This window comes from Pestalotiopsis fici (genome assembly GCF_000516985.1).
Source record: "Pestalotiopsis fici W106-1 unplaced genomic scaffold PFICI_Scf_4, whole genome shotgun sequence".
Classification (NCBI taxonomy): domain Eukaryota; kingdom Fungi; phylum Ascomycota; class Sordariomycetes; order Amphisphaeriales; family Sporocadaceae; genus Pestalotiopsis; species Pestalotiopsis fici.
In genome coordinates, this window is record NW_006917094.1 from 1,381,286 (window position 1) to 1,399,860 (window position 18,575).

Below are 18,575 nucleotides of genomic sequence, written 5' to 3' on the forward strand. Positions count from 1 at the left end.
CATCAGACAGCAAACGGGAGTTATTCACTGGTACATTGTCACTCGATATTCCGCTCTTGCTTCTTTGTTCTTCAGATCGAATCCAGACCCCCCACCGAATAGGCCGAGTACCCAGCCGACTCCAGCAAGGAGGGCGCCGTCGTCAAACTGGTGGCTTACAGCAAGAACCCATAAATCTAGAGTGGTGTGGATGGGAGTTGATTGGTTCGATTCAATCCATATTACTACAATCTAGAAAAGAAAAATACTTCAAATTTGACTGGTCGCAAGTGCAATGATGGGGTAATTGTCCGATGGGTACACGGCATTCTCTAGGTGCGTAGCCAAGACTCGGGTATAGCTGCCCGGGACTCAAGTTAAGTGACAGGCTTGTTGTCAAGACGACTCGCCGCAAGTACATGCGAGATGGCAGCACAACTGTAAGTCCAGCTGTGTACCTACTAGCAACTAGTTCGGGGGATCATCTCATCTCTCAAAGTGACGGTGCTTACCCTTCTGCAGGGACAGTCGTGCGAACTTGAAAGATGGAGGTGGGGGCAAACACGTTTTCGGCAACGTTTAGACGTCTTTAGGGCTCGCAACGTCAGCCTTCTAGTCAGGGCAAGATTCGGCAAGTCAGGGGACAGAGTTGGCCGAGTCATAGCAGAGATCCACCCAGGTACGGAATTGTCTCCTCCTATACAGCCTAGACCCTTGTTGCGGTTGCGGGAGACGCCGCCAGCGCCGCGCTACGAACACGCGGCGAACGGTTGGGCCGTCGTCAGAAAATTTGTTCCTCAGAGGGGCCGAAAGGGCCGGCCGTTGAGGGCGTGCACAAGCCCACCCACCGGTCGATCCTCCGTCATAGTGCTAATTGCAACGGCTCGGGCGCGGGTACGTAGCTCGCAAGTTGGAAAAAAGTCTGTCATTAGGCAATGTTGATGGATCAACACATCCTGTTCGACAGTGTTTCTGTGCATGGCCAGCGATGATTACAGCGGCAGCCCGTCCGTCCATCATGCATATCCCTCATGCATGTCTCTGGATCCAAAGACTTCAAACTACTGCAGGTTCCCTTTCTGCAGGCGTTGATGGCTGTCATGAGTGAAATCTGACTTGCTGACGACGCGGGCCGTTCAGTTTATTACGATTTCGGGGAAGTACAACAGTTAGACAGGTTTCTTCCGACCATGCTAACAGGTTCCCCTCCTTTCCTTCGCTTTGTCCTTTTCCGCGATTTGCCAGCAGTAGGCGCGCGCACAAGCTATCGGACTATTCTACTTCTCCAGAGGTAAGACTTTACGAAACTGGTGGAGCATTGGGCCCGTCTCTCTGTTTCAAGTGTTGGCATTCTCTTGCTCCAGCCGCTCGGATGTCGCCAGCCAACACATCAGCATCGTGGCAGGACACAGGAAATACAGTCATTGTCATCTTTGACCGCAAAGTACCCAATTGTCTCGGAAGCAGGTAAGTACCCAATGATGTACTACTCTTCAGGATAGACTTTCTAAGCTGCAGATGTCGAGCTCTGCTAAAGGCTTCGAGAAACATCCAGAAGAGGTGCGGAAAATCCCCTTTTGCAAACGGTCATGGTGATGAAATCTCCTGCTCGAAATGTTCGAAATTTTCTTCTAGCTCAAAGGCGAACAAAGTCAAAAAGGTGTTTCTGTGGTTGGGTGTGTGGTAAGGTGTGGCCAGTCGCTAGACAGAGCCAGTCATTGCCAGTCTACATACAGAATTGCCTTGGTGAGTGTTTCGACATGTTGCATTAGCAGAGCCGCACAGCCAAAAGAAAGGGAAAAGAGCACATTTCCAAAGTATCGGAACCGGCCCGCTTTCGTCGCGGCTCGCGGCCGATCTTTTTTGATTCGTGTACTGTGAATTTGTATTAGTCTGTGCGTGGCCACAGCTCAACTACTACATATTACCTATAACATGTCAGCGACATCGGCTGCATATCTGATTCGTCGTTGACTAGAATACTATACTTACTTAGAGTGGCAATGCTGTAGGCAGCCGCTGCAAAAAGGATGGTAGTTGCTTTAGCAGACCTCAAACACTTTGATACTTCGCTCGTCAGCATGCAGTATACTATTAAAAAAAATTGAGATTGCGTCCCATTTTGATTCAAAAGATTTTGCGCAAGGAGTGAGAAGGATGTACGTACGTACAAAAGACAGCAAGCAGCATGCAGAATGATCTCGCCAATGGGAAACGAGTTTCCGGGGTATCTGGTGAACGCCGGTCCTTTTAGCTCTCGAGCTACGGTTTGAGCCCAGCCGGGCCCCGAGCCGCGTTTCGTACTACGTATAGCCGCTGGACCCGGGAATTTCACATGAACGACAAAGGGGAGAGTTACAAACAGGGGGGACTTTCGAGTTCTGCGAACAGGGTCTCCGCTCAACGACGGAATGCCGTTGCCAAGCATTATAGTCGACGGGAAGCCATCAACTCAACCGGGGTTGAAGAGAGCCCCCGGTCGTCTTCCCCAGTCCCCCGGGACCCAGGGAAACAAATGCCAAGCTTCAATGCACCCAGAAATTCCCGCAATCAACGGAATCCATCCCATTAGGTCTTGTTGCAAAGGTGAGAGACGCGTCCCTTGCGACATCTGCTCTTGTGGATCTTGGGAGCAAAGGTCTGGCCCCAAGATGTGCTGCCACTTGGCCTGGTTTGCAGTAGCTGGCGCCTACTTCTGTGTTCTGGACAAGATACAGGCGGTATCGGCTCCTTCATTGGCAGGATCAGCGTCGTCATAGCGGGCTTAACCTAGACGCACCAGGCACCTCGAGAAACGGATCGGCATCTCTGATACAATGTCCACGGATTGGTGGTTCTCAGGAGACTGTTCACTGGACGATCTTGTGTGAATCGACTGGACCTGGTAGTCATCCTCAGTAGGTGTCCTTAGTGTTAGGTCCCTGGCTTGCGTCGTCCTTCTTGTACATTTAACATATCTATGATTTGTACTGTGCCATGTTGCTCATGTCAAAACTGTGCCACACCTCTAGCACGATTAAGTAAAATTTTCATTTAAGCCTCTTAGTAAACTCCGGTTTGATGATTAGAGACGATTGCTGGCGTATCATGACATGACATTATCAAAGCCGACGTATTCTGACATGATAATATGATGATGTTACAATAACATCACTTGGTTTGAACATGTTGTATTGGCAGTAATCTAGAATTAACTTCAACATGAGCAATAAATACGTCTCGACCGAGTTTAGATTGTGATTTACGACGGTGTATATGTATGCCAGAAATACGATGCCAAGAGACTTTATAGCAGATGCGGCAATCATTATCCCATCATCACTACATAATGTTCACTACTAATGACCAAGGGCCTCCAGCTGATTCACCAAAATTTCTGGGAATACGCAACAAACCCCGATCATGGATTTGAAATTTGGATTCGAGTTTTCCAAATCATGCCCTTCAAGACGAGACGTGCTTCAGCATGCCACATCCTAATGCCAGAGCATTTTTACCGCAGCAGTTCCATCGAAAGCCGTCCGGTCTGGTCTCGGCCAGCTCTCTGTTTAACAACGAAAAATCCATACCCATTAGCTTCTCAGCGCGCTCTGCATCGTGTACCCAACAAGAGGCCAAAGGATACACCTCGAGACGACCTTTACCATCTACAAACATGCCGTCATAAATTAGCTCCGTTGTTTCCGATAACCACTACACATGATACCAGGAAAGGGAGCGGAAGGTAGCAGGTGATGGCAACCCCAACTTACCATAATGATTATCCAAGAACTTCTTGCAATTCCAAGCATTGTATTCCTCCTCAAAAGCCTCGCCGCATCGAACACAACTTCTGCTTCGACGCGCAGCGACCTGGCGGAGGACCTCGCGGAGGGAGTCCAGCGCCATTGACTCCCCGTTTGTGACCTCGCCCGGGTCGTCGAGCCTTCCCAGCCACTGACAGACAGTGCCGGCCACGTCAGACTCGGTCAGTGCGTCTCCCACCTCCTGGAGCCACAGCAAGGATACTCTGACGTGCCGGAGGAGATGGCCGACGCCCGTCCGTGGAGGATTTCTGCCTGCGGGTGCGTCGGGGTCGGCCTCGGAAGCTGTGCTAGAGGTTGGTGATCCTTTATCCAAAGACGAGATTACAAAATCTAGAAATCTTCCTTGCTCGTCTTGTGGGTCATCTAGATCTTGTCCTACAGAGGCATCTGATGTGTTGCCAGCCGCTGCTGCATCGTCGACATCTTCTACTTTCGGTGAAGGTGTCATGATGACAACTTTACAGACCGGTTGTTTGTAAAGTATATTCTCCTGGTACCAGCCTGGCTAAAGGCAAGCACATTTGGGCGATAGGAGTCAATACCTTTATATGATATCCATGTCTCATGCGGGCAGATGCTTCTGGCATGGCAAGATCACGAAAACGAAAGATCATGTCAGTCATGAAACATGGCTGTCTTTGCCACAAACAGTAAATCAAAGAACAGAAAATCGCAACATGAGAGTCCCGAGTGGCCGTAGCTATCACTTCGACAAAGAATCTGATCAAAATGACCATGAGTCTAACACATGCACGAACTTGGTAGCAATTGATTCTCTTTGATGATCTAGATCGCGACCGCCAGACCAATGTTATTTCCAACCAGAGAAACATTCAGGAAATCAAGGCATCGTAGACTGCTGGATTCCCATGAGATGACTACTCTGCCTCTGAATGGAGCATATTCTGCAACAAAGATCCAAGAATGCGGCCCGTTGTCATTGACGTTCTCTTGTGGTATATTTATGTCTCATGTAGTATCGTAGCCGCTTTTCACAGTCGGAAACCATCTACATGCCTGTAGAAATGCCTGGCCATACCACAACATTCTCTTGCATCCCAATTATCGATCATCTTTCTTCGCTTAACTTCCCCGGTATGTCGAGTAGCTGTAAGGCGACAGGAGCAGGGGGACGTGGTAGTGCTGGCCCTTTTGCACCTTGAAAGTGACGACGACCTCGGGGAAAAAGGTGTTGCCCTCGCCAAAGTAGGGCTCCGTGTAGAACCGCAGCGTCCACGTCGAGGTGTTCTCAACCTCGCCCAGGACCTCTTCGAGCGTGTAGATGGGCACGTCGCCAGCCTCGTGCTCGCTGCTGTAGGGCAGCCACGACTTGATGCGGCCGTCGTCGTCCGTCTGCGACTCGAATATCTTGAGGGGCGCGTGGCCGCCCTCCAGCTTCACCCGCACGCCCTTGGCCGGCCGGCCGGCGGTCGTGTCGAGGATGTGGCAGGTGATGGGATCTTTGGTTGCCATGGTGTCTTTGGCGGTCTAGAGTCTTGAATTCGGTCTTAGTGTCATGGTGAGGAAAGCTGGGAGAGGAGAGATGCTTGCTCACCTGGAAGACGCGGTGGCAGTACCCTAGGGCTTTGAGGAGTTGTAGAACTAGTTCTTGCCCAGAGACCTTCTAGCCCGAGCAGTCCTATGGCAAAGAGGTCAACGGTTGGCGTGGGAAGCTGTCGACTATAGGATCGATGGACACTGGCGGGACGAATGGCGTATTTGTACTTTGAGATTCTTGAAAATTGAACCGACAGAAAAGACAGGACAAAAGGCTCAGCCACAAGGACTTTAAGAAATCTCGACAGTCAAATTGGAAAACTTTTGAACCCCAGTCCTACCGACCAGGACGGCGGTTGGTCCAGCTGAAGTTGCCGTTGTCGCTAGTAGGCATCGGAGACGGCCGTATTGGAGTTGAATGCGCCCAGGGCCTGGCCGACCCCGCGCGCCCCTCCAATCTGCAAGCTCTAATCACTTTACAGTGGACAAAAGAACCTCGCAAGGTTTTTTTTGGACCCCTAAGACACCCTGTGAATTGGTGAATTGAGGGGCAGCATCAGTGTCGATCGCCGACACTGCAGAATGTGGTTTATGGTTAATTATAGAAACAACATGTGCAGATGCGACCACGTTCCGCAGCAGAGTTCCAATGGTTTCCCAAGAAGCCTCGTACATGCGCATGACGATCGGCTGAGAAAAGACACCACAAATCCCCTTTAGGACAGACTAACGCATGCGCAACCAGACACGAAGACGGGTCATGGCGCAACTCTAACTTGGGGGCCGAACATGTCCCATCTGGTTCATGATTATGGGGACTCACGAGGGACTTTGATGCCGTAGCAAAGGAAACAGAGGTGCAGCTTGGACAAGCTATTGCATCAATATCACCCGGCACTGGCGTTGCACCACAGCCTAATTCGAGGCGTTGGGACCCAGGATGGCAACCTTTGAAGTCAGCACGGCATACGGCAAGACTCCAGGGTCCCAACGGAAATCCTTCTCGCTACCTACTAGCCATGTGCACAGCCTCGCGGAAGCTTACTGAGCATCCGCGCTTCAAAGTCGACTAGCCTGTCAATTCTCTGCTCTATACAGAAGTTTGTTTCCCTTTGAAATGCTTGACATTCCATTGCCTCTATGGTCGAGCGACTTTAAATGCAGCAGTCGTACAGAATGTGACTTGTCAAAGCACTTCTGGTTTGATATTACTTGCTATTTGTAAGCAAGAGGGGGATAAAGAAAGTGACGTCATGTTGATTATTGCCAGTCAGTTGTTCTGTCTGGTTGTTCAAGACAATAACAACTGCAAAAGGAATAAAGGGTTGGTTGCTGCTATTATATCTACTAGCTCGAATCAATCTATAACCAAACCCCAACTCACAGCACCGTGGGAATATTTACCCTCTGCTTACATAGCTTTTATTCAATTGGAGATGGTTCAGCTACTGCCTAGGTACATTATTTATGAGCTGCCGACGGCCCATAGCCGTTGAGCGGGAAAGGGCGGTTACTATCGCCTGGGTTCCATACAACCTCAATTGTAAGCAACTCTATTGGATTACGGAACAAGCTTGCAGCTGGAGAAGCACGGAAAGCACCGTAAAAGCTTCGGCATGAAATCATTAATGCGAACTTCGCTGTACCCATCTCTCTTCACAAGCTCTATTCCCAAGCAATCGCGAGTCTTGTGTTGTTCACCAGTCTTTCAGACTTTTAAACCACTATATTGTCCGCTGCCTGTACATCTTGCTTCCCGATCTCGGATCTTCCCACCTCAAGTGCGATCATTCCACAACACCTTCAAAATGGCATCTGTTCCAAAGACCATGGGAGGTATCCTCATTGAGCAAACCGGTGGCTCCGAGGTCTTGCAATGGAAGGATGACATTGCCGTTCCTGAGCTCAAGGAGGGCCAATTGCTTGTCAAGAATGAATGGGTTGGTGTCAACTACATTGATACGTTCGTCTAGTCCATCATCGATTGAAATATGGTGCAATTAGACTGACACTCCAAATAGCTACTTCAGAAGTGGCCTCTACAAGGCTCCATTGCCTTTTGTCACTGGTGGTGAAGCTGGTGGTGTCGTGGCCGCTGTTCACGACTCCGTCTCCGGCCTCAAGGTTGGCGACAAGGTGGGGTATTTGAGCCAGACGCGTGGCGCCTACGCACAATACACCGCAGTCGCAGAAGAAAAGGTGATTATCCTGCCCGAGGGCGTCACAACAAAGACCGCTGCCGCTTCGCTCCTCCAGGGTCTCACTGCCTTGACCTTGATCAAGGAGGCGCACTACGTCAAGCCGACCGACTGGGTCTTTGTCACGGCCGCGGCCGGAGGTGTCGGAACCATTCTCTGCGAGATGATCTCGTCCATCGGAGCCAAGATCATTGGCACGGCCGGCACGCCCGAGAAGATGGAGCAGGCCAAGAAGAACGGCGCCAACTACGTCATCAGCTCGCGCGAGAGCCCCGAGAAGATTATCGAGGAGGTCAAGCGCATCACGGGCGGCCACGGCGCCGACGCCGTCTTTGACGGTATCGGCAAGGCCACGTTCGACATGGACCTCGAGATCGCCGCGCGCAAGGCCACCGTCTGCACCTACGGCAACGCCAGCGGCGCCGTGCCGCCCGTCGATGTCATGCGCCTCGCTGGCTCCAAGAACCTCAAGCTCATGCGCCCGACTCTGTTTGCCTACCTGTCTGACGCTGAGGACTTCCGCAAGTACTCGTCCGAGCTCGTCGACATGCTCAAGCGGGGCATTGTCAAGCTGGAGAACACTTCGGACTACAAGCTGGAGGATGCCAAGGCGGCGCACGACGACCTTGAGAGCAGAAAGACGACTGGAAAGTTGCTCCTGCAGGTTCCGCAGTAAGCATGTACTGTGTGATGCATGAGCGAGATCTTCTTCTGAAGCCTACAGTAGCGCAGTACATGCTCGGCTATGAGTGATGATACACGGTTATAAGTCACATTTAAATAGTAAAATTAAGCAATATCATATGCAAAGCAAATCTCCAGCTCGCTGTTCTATTTGTCGCATGAATCACTTTGCAGCATCCCCGGTGTCCAGCGTGATGTCAATAGAGTCATGTGACATCGAGCTCATGGGAAGGAGGCAAAGAAAGCTGGATTTTGCAATCCCTGGAAGAGGTCTGTCAAAATGATCTCTATTTTTAGGCATGTGTATGCCAAAGCAGAGGCGATGATTACATTATCATTTGATATAGCCAGATGTGAAATGCAATGTACGTATGGCAAACTTGTACCATTGAATACGCTGATCTATATAGACTGCTTCGCTGCAAACAGCACCCTGGCAGCTGCAAATGATACTGGTCATTCTGACGTAATTGCATAACTCTGGGAACGGCTACCACTCTGATTTACGTACTTCCAATAATCGTTGTTTCACCCCAAACTCATGTTGGCGTAGTGTTTGATAGATATTGTACTAGCAGTATAGAGGTAGATACTACAAGATCAACCTACAGGGACAGTTCGATATCAATTCAATTTCGTCGGCACCGATGCTAGACTTGGACAGTTTGGCCCTGACAGACACATGGTGGCAGATCTACATCAATGATAGACAACAGATCGATACGACCACATCAATAGTCAAGATACACCATGCATCTCGAGCCCAAGGCTCCTACTTGACATCGACCTTGATGATCTGCTAGGTGCAAGTACTGCCTCCAAAAATGGTTCAACGCGCAGCAACGAAAGAATGGCAGGTACTGTTCCTATACGCCATGTGACCAATGAATCACCACGCACTTTCCTACATTGTATGGCGTGACCGTTTCCATTGACTCCTGCCAACGCGCCTTGGTGATGGTACAAGTCGACCACCACCAGTTGACCTTCTGGGCGTGTCCAGGTCCGAGCTTTGGAGATTTGTGCCTTCTCTCTGATGTCGTTGGGTAAAACGATGATCAATCACGTTACGTATCTTAAATGCAGAAACATCCAACACTGACGTTCCTTTCCGGCAATGATGCAAGATGCTTCCTGCCACAACCAAAGGCAGCGTCGATGTTGCAATTAATTGGTATTTGGCAATTATGCTTGCCTGCATGCACAAAATTCCATGGCACCTCAAAGGCAGCATACGAATCGTATGTACGAGGCATTCGCCAAAGCATTTGAGCAATGAGACGCGTAACATGAGTTCATCAAAGAACTTGGTAGACAAGGCCAACAGGCAGCATGCCCTCAGTCGCATGTAAAACAAAGAGGACAGTCACAATTAAGACAACACCAAGACAATATGAGAAAGACACAAAATGAAAATAATTTTTGGAGTTTCATCTGCAAGGCAGCGATCCTTTGCGTGTGCCTGAAATTAATCTGTCGTTCTGTTTGTTTACACAAGTGACAAGACACAAGTGAGCAGGCATTATTTGATCCACTTATGCGGGCAACTGCCAAACGCTGGTCGTTGCCAACCGGCGCAGGCAGTGGCCCACCCAGCCCTGGCAGCTGCGTTGTTGACCGCCCGCCCGCGCAGCCCTAGGCGGTCAGAATTCTGCCGGCCATCCCAAATCACTCCAATTCCTACAGGTATAAAGCTAGGCCTTTCCTCCCACTTAGAGGTTTGTTCTTCAGCTCTGTAAGCAACACCACTCCCCCCCCTAACGGTGCTCTCGCTAACCCGTTCCCAAAGTCTTTGCCTTTTGTAAGCCGATTTGCCCCCTCGAAGCCGACGCGCTTGATTATGCCATCCCATCTTTGATGATTGATGGTTAATCTCATCAAACGCCGACGCGATCGAACGAAGTATTCAAATGCTAACCACATTTCCAATGTTCAGGGCTTAGATCAAGTGTCCGTCACCCTTCCCCAGTCCCCATTTGCCATCTTCGAGTCATCGAGACGGTAGATGAAGAGACGAATCATCATCTTTGGACAATCGCTGATAATCTTTGCAGGTAGTAGTATGTGCAATTCCGCCCTTGGCTGGAGTGCCAGTCAACTAACTAGTGTCACAGTCTGTTCTTTTCGTAAGTCATCTTCTGGTCACTGCCTCTCCGAGGTGAGATAGTATAAATTGTGCTAATCTACTCGCAGAGTTTAATATCTGAAGTGAGAAAACCTCGTCTCAAAACATTCCACACGCTTATGCTAACCCCTCCCCGCAGAGTAACCTAAGGGTTACAATCAATATTATTCCTATTTTTGTCTTCCGGTTGGCGTCCTCTGGGCTTGCCCATGGCTCCATCCACAGTGTCCGTTGACTTTTCACTACCTCGACGAGACGCGAAATCATTTTCATTATAATAATAGCTTGACTATCGTTATGAAGAAGATTAATATATGGCAAACGAGATTTCATTTCCACTTCAGATACTAAATGGGAAACGAGTAGTCCTGCGCATTAGTATTCCTATTCGTGAGAAAGTAGCATCTGAGCAAGTTCCCTACCCGGCATAAAGTCTACTTCGGATATTAATATTCTGAATCTGATCATGATGTTAAGCCAAAAGGCAAAGGAGCTGAAAGAGCAAGGAAATAGGCTTTATCGTTATAGCTGTCGTAGCCACTTGTGACTGCTATTTTTTTGACGTTGATGTGCGCGCGCGTATAGAGGATGGCTGCGCAGGCGATCTATCTTGCTGCAGGCAGTTCAATGATTTCGTGGGATGCTTGCAGTTCCAGTGTACCTGGCAGACTTTACAATCATTGATTAAAGTGATGAAGGGCAGAGAATGAACTTGCAGTCGTGCTAGCGATCATGTCCATAGTTTGAATTGAAGAAATGTGACGCGCTCCAAAATGTTGGTGAAAACTTTGCCTGATCTGTAGCGGCAATGCATCACCCACCAAAAGCACCACCATCTTGAGAAATCACCCAGACATGCACCAAGGGTTAAAGATGGCGAGCAACACAGGTGTCATGATCGATCCCGAGATCTTCCAGTACCTTCAGGCTCACGCTGAGGAGCAGACCGAGGTTAACGACAAGTTGAACCAGATATTGACTGGTCTTAACCGTCACATCTCGACAGCTCAGGGCCATCTCAGTCGCATCCATGCTACACCTACCTCGAAGCGTAAGCTGATGTGATCGACCCCCCATTGGGAGGCATGAGAAGTTAACATGAAACGCAGTTGGTCCCCTTCTCGCCGAGGTTGAGAAGGAAGGCATCAAGCCTGCCGTCGAGAGCATTGGCGAGCTCTCCAAGTTTGCCTCGAGCTATCCTTACTACAAGTGAGCTCTCCTACCTGGTCTATCATGAATATCCACACTAACTGGAAACAGGTACAACCAGAAGTGGACGAGATCAGTTCAGAACCTCATTTACTCGATGCTCTTGACCACCTGGCTTGGTGGTCTTGGTACCGAATCGCGGCCTGGCGAGCTCGGTCGTCTGCTTCGCATCGAAGAGGTTGGCGAGATCCTTGGAGGTTTGTTGCGCCGCTCCTGCTCTACATACCAATGTCGAACTGACCATGACTACAGTCCCTGTCAACCTGGAGGACCGTGATGCTTTCCACATCACCATTGAGGAGTACATTCTATCTCTGACCGACCTCACGGACGAGCTCAGCCGCCTGGCCATGAACTCGGTCACCATGGGCGATATCAGCCTTACGGTCCGCATCAGTGCCTTTATCAAGGATTTGTTTGCTGGCTTCCAGCTCCTCAACCTCAAGAACGACGTTGTGCGCCGCAAGATCGATGCCGTCAAGTATCACGTCAAGAAGGTTGAGGATGTCATTTACGATCTGTCCCTGAGAAACCTGATTCCCAAGGCCGAGGCTTGATCACAGGGAGCATCTAGCACTTCAAGACTTGCATTATCATGGCGTTATTACGGGGAGGGATAGCTTTGAACATATCTGTCCAAGGCTCGAACCAAACGGCAGATGAGGATAGCTACATTTTATGTCATTGACTGAAAATAAACAACCAATGCAACTGTAGACAGCAGGTCGGCGTCTGTCAATGCATTCAATCAGTAAAATCACCACGTCTAATGTACCAAGAGCTCGAAAACGACTGGAATTGTGCACCTCTAATACAGTATCATTGATTTCATCGGGCGCGGGCCGCAGCTCAAATTTAGCGTTAGTTGCTCTTTAGCGACGCGCCAAAGATGTTCTACCCGGGAATTGGAACCCCCTGTAATGTTCGTAGCTTGCTTCAACTCTAAAGCTTCAACCACGTTTCTCAATTCGACACACCTTTGCTCCAGAGCGCATAATCGCAGCGTCTCGATGCCTCTCGTAGATCCCGTCACAATGTCTACGCCATCGAGCACAACCGGTGCCTCCGAAGCCTCCAAACCCGCCGGCGGCAGCGAAGTCACAACGAAACCCGTCCCCATCCTGCCGTCGTCCCAAGCTCAAATCGTGAGACATGCTCACCCAGTCCTGCTCGCTGCCTTCTTCTACGCGAGGTTCAATGCCCTGGTACAGGATCCGATAACCACCATGTGGAGCTCTGCTCCCGTGGTCCTGGCGATGCAGGTTGCGTATACAATTCTATGCCTGCCACCAGCTGGAGCTCAAGCGATGAAGCCCGCAAAGAAGCTCCGCCCTGGCGAGAAGAAGAAGGCGGCAGCTGACGGAGCTGGGCCGAACATTGCAGTGGTGCGTCTCCTTCCCCTCGGAACATATTTTGTACGCAGACATTGGCTAACTATTACGATCTATAGACAACCACAGTTGCCATCCTCCTGACCATCTTCTCCGCCGTACCTCTCCACGTCCTCTTCGTCCTCTTTGGCGCTCCTTTCCTGACACACCTCCCGAACACATTCCTGTGCTCCCTGCATCTCTCTCTGCTGGGTCTATACCCTCTCTTCTACAGCCACGGCGTTGCGACGAACGACTGGCTCGAGATCCTAGGCGTACGAGCGCCCTTTGATGAGGCTTCTGGTGGTTTGGTTGGTGCTTGCTTTGGTGCTTGGATTGGAGCTGTACCTATACCCCTTGACTGGGATCGCGAGTGGCAGAAGTGGCCAGTCACGATTCTGGTGGGTGTTTATGCTGGCTACGTGCTGGGCAAGCTGGTCGGAGGTACCGTGGCTTATGGCAAGAGATTTGCGTGAGAGAATCTGGTTCACAGTTCAGTTTGATCGCATGAAGCAGAACCTGGCCTGTGTCTGGCATTTCAATGCATCAAGCTCTCAAATGCCCGGCTGCGCTTGTGACTCAGTCCTCGACACATCCACTCGCCCATCGATATGAGCGCTGGCGGAGTCCTTAGATGAGACCATACCTTGCGCCACACAAGCCTCGTTCGGAGACCAGTAGCCATGAAATGCAACCTGGCTAGTCGAAGATAGCCATGGAGACTTTTGGGGATGAATCCATGATACCAATCGCAGGTCAGAGAACCCGACAGATATCCAGCATCCATGTGCTGGCAGCCTGTGGAGCCAATCTACAGAGCATCATTGTGTCGGTTGGTCCAGGTGCTGAACCTAATTGGCAAGGTTGTAAATTTGATGTATTTATCACAGTTTTATCCTGTTGGTACTATAATTGTATACTCCTTCCTCGAAGATCTGGATCAATGCTTCAACCTTTTCGTCTTTCGTGGGTAATAATTGGCAGCCAAATACGCCACATACACCAGCTGTTCTGTCGATGAACTGCGACAAGTCAAGTCAGCTTACTTGCCATAGTGGAGAGCACATGATACTTACCCAAACCAAGTTTGGTGCCCCGCTCCAAGTAAGAGCGTTCCTTTTCCTGTATGGATGTTTATCTCCATCAATCAAGATTCCTCCAAGACCCCAGTCGTACTCATTGGTCTCTGGAAAATTGCCGACACCAACTGCCCAGCCGGACTCCAAGAGAGCGGCTTTGGCAGACGGCGAGAGTTGGGGCTTGAACATGATCTCGGTCGTGTCTTTGCGGAGCAGACGCTCGTCATCCATCAATAGCGAATGCATAACCTTCATGTAATCATCCATGGTTATGAATGCGCCCTGACCACCAGCGGCCTCGGTCAACCCACTGCCGAGGTCAATGGGCTTGCGCGACTGGACAGCCTTGCCCGTCTTGCTGTCGCGTATCGCCATCGCCGACTGGCGGTCTCTGTACTCTTGAGGCCGCGTTGCCGGCCAAAATGTAGCGTCCTTGATCCCAAGAGGGTCCCAAATGTACTTCTTCATGTAGTCTTCGAGACTCAGTCCGCTGAGAACCTCGACCAGTCGGCCCACCCAGTCCATACTGCCGCCATACGACCAGCCCTCTCCTGGTTGATAGAGGAGCGGCGCGCCAAAGCGTTCATTGATAGTCTTGCCCATCGGCAACTTGTGGTGCTTCTTGTACATGTTGATCTCGGGATGGACAAAGTCGTACCCGACGCCCGAGCTGTGCGTGAGGAGCTGCCGCAGGGTGATGGGATTCCTGCGCTTCTCTGCAATCGGGGTCCCGTCGGGCTGGAAACCACGCACGACTTCCTGCCGGGCCAAAACATTTAGATGTCTGCCGACATCTTCATCCAGGGTCACGGCGCCGCGTTCTACGAGCTGGAGTGCGGCAATGGTCGTCATTAGCTTGGTCATGGAAGCAATGGCAAGAACCGTGTCCAGCTCCATGGGTTTCTCTTCTGGCTTGACTTGGCGCTTGCCAAAAGCGCGGTGGTAATCTAGTTTGCCTAGTATGTTTGTCAGATGGCGGGTTTTGTTCGATGGTGATGACTGGATTCAGGTGGGTACCGGATTTGTCCTTGGCGACCAGGACAGCACCGAGGATCGTCTCATCCTTGACTGCCTGTCGGATCCTTTGCTCAACGTTTTCCATGTTGAATAGTCTATTGTACTGTCATGGTCTTTGACGACCAAGATACCAAGGAAAGGGAAGAAATGCGAGTCATCAGTGATGCTCCCATGCGCAATATTCGGCAGAGTAGCGGGATCCATGTTTCTATGGTACTCGGTTATTCTCCGTCCCCGCTTTTTGGCAGCCGACTACTCGGCACAAGCCAGATGATCCTATAGCGTGACTAACACTTAGAGATGAACGACGCTATACTAATTTGGAGTACAAGAACAATAAACCCGTAGTTGCAAACGCGGCATCCTTATGGCCTTACAGACCGTGTATTTATTACTGAGCGAGGCAGTCACGCTGTAACAATGTAGTGAAACTGTTGCTAGATACCATTGGCTGTAAGTAGGAATCTGCAGCAATTGTCACTGCTTCCGATCACTTCAGGGTCTCTCTCATCTTGGATACTGATGGACCCAAATGGTTAAAAATCACCAACATGGACAATTGCTTGCGTCTCTCTGGATGACTTGGACAGGATCACAATGCAGCATATAACTGTCTAGTATTAGCTAGTAACGAGACGATGGGGAAACAAGGTAAAACTTTGATCAAGTGCTCAAGATTGTTTTAGTAGAATAGGCTTTGCTGCCTGTAAGTAGGTGGCAGCTTGAGGACAATGAACGGTTACTCAAGACAGACATGATAATCGAACAAGTGACAATCGGAGAAAAGGTCGGGCTGGCAGGGCATGATAGTACTCCGCCGTTGGTCCGGCGTGAAAGTTTTGACGCGTCGACCCAAACCGCCCGGCGGATTGTGCAAACGGCTCGCAGCTCGATTGTTCCCGCCTCAAGCCTTCTCATCGTCAGCCTCGGCGCCAACCCAAGCTCAAATATAAATACCTGTCTCGGCCTCAAGTTTTTCGTTCCTTTTCCCGTTTCCCTAATCTACAAGTCTCCTCAGCCCTTCCGTCTAAACCAACGAGACGAAAGATCTGCCGCTTCCATGGCATCACTCCAGGCCTCCTCGAGATCCGATCAGGATGCAATCCCTTGAGGATCGAACCGGAAGACCCCGAGGCCATGGATGGCCGTTTGGAGCTTAACGAGCAACCAAGAGTTTCGGTAAGACATCAAGTTCCCCTTCTGACAGTAGCCCTTCTTCTACCCTGTTTCCATTCACGGCCGCGTCTTTTTTTCGCGTTTGTATTCTTTTCATTCACTGGGGCACCTGCCTAACTTTTCTACCCTGCCACCCCTCATCGGCGAAAATTACAAGACTTCTTTTATTTGTCGCCGTCTAGAGACATCTAAAAACAAATACTAACAATCTTCTCTCTGCAGAACATGGCTTCTATGCAAACGCCGCAGGTTCCACAGGTCTTCTGGACTTGTGCCTCATAAGTCAATTCGGTGGCTGTCCGCAGCACCCTCGACTTGGAGTGATAAGGTCACCCACCTCGTCGCAACCGACGGCGGCGTCCTCCCCCGAAAGTGGTACAAGCAGACAGGTTTGGGATCAATGCGATCCTGAGTAAACTGAAATGGCAGACCATGGTGCTGCATTTATACGCGTTCTGACTCGATCATCAAGAGAGAGGAAGATCGAAGACGCGACAGACGACGATTCAGGTATGACAAACTACAAGGAGTCTGATAAAGATTTGCTAACAAGCTTAGGCTTTTCCATCGAAGATATGGAGCCAAATGTGGCGGTGGCATCTCCTGCTCGCCACAACGGCTTGAACACCAATCTTCGGGAAATCCACAATGTGGAAGATGCCTTCCGAGATCTTGTGAGGCGGGCCCTTCTACCAGAGCCTGCTCAGGACCCCCTGCCCAGCCTGTGGGTTGAGTGCAAAAGCATTCCCCCTTGAGAGGACGGCAGGGTCAATGCTCATCAAGACATACTTTGGCGACAGCACTGCTGTTGCTCCTCTCACCAAAAACCACAATAAGGGCCGCGCCAATGGCTCCTGCTCACACCTAGGACGACCAACGTGTTTGTCAACAATGGATGCCAGGCTATCACTCCAACAGTAATCTGGTATCAAAGGGGAAAGTTTATTATTCGACTGGGCAGTGCCGCGACGCTACCATCTGCTGGATAATGGGGAGAAGGAACAGGGAAAGCAAAGTTCAAGATAGTTCACGATCACACATCTGTTGAGAAGCCAAGTCACTGCGCTCTGATGCCTCCCGCATAATACTTTCAAGTAATGCTCATCGTCACATGATAGAACTTGCAAGGTGTTATGAAGCTTGAATGTCGTGTCAAGACTTGTGACTCCGTGTCCTAATTCCATGTGTGCGTCGTCTCTGGTTACCTTTTTCGTGCGTCCTCTGGTTTTTCTCGTCCCGTACAAACAGTGGACGAAACCCGGTTTTGGTGTCTGTTGTTACTTGCGATGAAGCTTATTCACTCCTACTTTATGCCTTTTGCGCCTCTTGCGAATGAAGAGGCTTACGCAGCCTCCCAACGGCATCCTCCCTCTACGAGTAACATAGTATCCCTCGAGCGTGTTGCCTTCGAGCCCGCCAATGCCGGGCGCGGTAGGTACGGAATCCCAAAAACACCTTTTGCCGAGGCGGCAACTTTGCTTCAACGTCTTTGCGCAGCGTCAGGTATGCATTCTCCTGCGGCCGCACAAAGGAGCGCATAAAGAAGAGCAGAATCACGGGGCGCTCTCCGGTGCTCAGGCCGTTGGCGCCCGTGGCGTGCCAGAGACGGCTCTCAAAGACGAGGGTGGTGCCGGCTGGGCCTTCGACGGGGTGTGGGCCTTCCTGTTGGGTCAGATCATGTCAGCATTCGGTTCTCCCATTGTCAGATTAAATGGCTTGGCACAGAGACACTTACCACTGTGAAGATATTGCTGGGCGCCACGTTTCCCAGGTGAGACACCGGGTACACCCGCGTGGCGCCATTCTCGTCGGTAATATCTTCCGAATAGAACATGATATTCATGCCGTACGCCATGTCTCTAGTCAGCAGTGTAATGGAAAGCTGGTCCGTATGTAGCTGCACTGGAACATTGCCTGGCCGCGCAATGTTGGCCGTGTACGAGTAGATGATGGAGTGGTCGCCAAGATACCACGGTATGACTTGGTCAATCAGAGTGAGATTGAGCAGGTCAATGAACTCGTCGCCCGTGTTGATAATGTTCCTGGTATTGCGTTGATAGAATCCTTGCGCGGTTTGGCTGACTGTAGTCTCTTCCAACAAACTCAAGTCCAGGAGTAAAAGTGATGATAGGCGCTTCAACTACCATGACGATGACGGTATAAATTAGGACCTGGGAATGAATACACAGATAGTGTGAAGATGACTCAACGTTTTGGACAGATGAGAGAAGATGATGATATTAATTCGAATGGACATTCAGAACGGATCAGGGTCTGGGATGAGCGAGCTCCGTTTACTATGAGCACAAATAAATCTACACAGTTTGCTGACGGGGGCAAAAGAACACATGATAGCTGTGAGCACATTTGACTATCACTTGAAGCTCTTGGACCAACCGCAACCCGTGAGCCCCGGGCAAGGCCGCATCCCTCCT

At 50.4% G+C, this 18,575-nt stretch overlaps 8 protein-coding genes across 8 annotated transcripts; 4 read left to right on the top strand and 4 right to left on the bottom strand.

Moving 5' to 3' along the window:
* Window positions 1-3,672: 3,672 nt before the first annotated feature.
* On the bottom strand, window positions 3,673-4,233 carry PFICI_06406 (uncharacterized protein; the record flags this gene model as incomplete). Its single annotated transcript, XM_007834987.1, has 1 exon — window positions 3,673-4,233. One exon carries the CDS (start codon window positions 4,231-4,233, stop codon window positions 3,673-3,675), a length of 561 nt encoding a protein of 186 aa, XP_007833178.1.
* Window positions 4,234-4,868: 635 nt separating this feature from the next.
* On the bottom strand, window positions 4,869-5,258 carry PFICI_06407 (uncharacterized protein; the record flags this gene model as incomplete). The annotated part of the gene is made up of 1 exon (XM_007834988.1): window positions 4,869-5,258. The coding sequence occupies one exon, from the start codon at window positions 5,256-5,258 to the stop codon at window positions 4,869-4,871; it is 390 nt and encodes a 129-aa protein (XP_007833179.1).
* Window positions 5,259-7,090: 1,832 nt separating this feature from the next.
* Window positions 7,091-8,156, top strand: PFICI_06408 (uncharacterized protein; the record flags this gene model as incomplete). Its single annotated transcript, XM_007834989.1, has 2 exons — window positions 7,091-7,245; window positions 7,304-8,156. 2 exons carry the CDS (start codon window positions 7,091-7,093, stop codon window positions 8,154-8,156), a joined length of 1,008 nt encoding a protein of 335 aa, XP_007833180.1.
* Window positions 8,157-11,162: 3,006 nt separating this feature from the next.
* On the top strand, window positions 11,163-12,055 carry PFICI_06409 (uncharacterized protein; the record flags this gene model as incomplete). The annotated part of the gene is made up of 4 exons (XM_007834990.1): window positions 11,163-11,340; window positions 11,399-11,498; window positions 11,550-11,695; window positions 11,751-12,055. 4 exons carry the CDS (start codon window positions 11,163-11,165, stop codon window positions 12,053-12,055), a joined length of 729 nt encoding a protein of 242 aa, XP_007833181.1.
* A 477-nt stretch (window positions 12,056-12,532) lies between these two features.
* Window positions 12,533-13,344, top strand: PFICI_06410 (uncharacterized protein; the record flags this gene model as incomplete). The annotated part of the gene is made up of 2 exons (XM_007834991.1): window positions 12,533-12,883; window positions 12,949-13,344. The coding sequence occupies 2 exons, from the start codon at window positions 12,533-12,535 to the stop codon at window positions 13,342-13,344; spliced, it is 747 nt and encodes a 248-aa protein (XP_007833182.1).
* Window positions 13,345-13,752: 408 nt separating this feature from the next.
* PFICI_06411 (uncharacterized protein) lies at window positions 13,753-15,049 on the bottom strand (the record flags this gene model as incomplete). The annotated part of the gene is made up of 3 exons (XM_007834992.1): window positions 13,753-13,890; window positions 13,945-14,903; window positions 14,965-15,049. The coding sequence occupies 3 exons, from the start codon at window positions 15,047-15,049 to the stop codon at window positions 13,753-13,755; spliced, it is 1,182 nt and encodes a 393-aa protein (XP_007833183.1).
* A 1,513-nt stretch (window positions 15,050-16,562) lies between these two features.
* On the top strand, window positions 16,563-16,895 carry PFICI_06412 (uncharacterized protein; the record flags this gene model as incomplete). Its single annotated transcript, XM_007834993.1, has 2 exons — window positions 16,563-16,650; window positions 16,699-16,895. 2 exons carry the CDS (start codon window positions 16,563-16,565, stop codon window positions 16,893-16,895), a joined length of 285 nt encoding a protein of 94 aa, XP_007833184.1.
* Window positions 16,896-17,511: 616 nt separating this feature from the next.
* PFICI_06413 (uncharacterized protein) lies at window positions 17,512-18,287 on the bottom strand (the record flags this gene model as incomplete). The annotated part of the gene is made up of 3 exons (XM_007834994.1): window positions 17,512-17,802; window positions 17,876-18,182; window positions 18,244-18,287. The coding sequence occupies 3 exons, from the start codon at window positions 18,285-18,287 to the stop codon at window positions 17,512-17,514; spliced, it is 642 nt and encodes a 213-aa protein (XP_007833185.1).
* Between the last annotated feature and the right edge of the window lie 288 nt (window positions 18,288-18,575).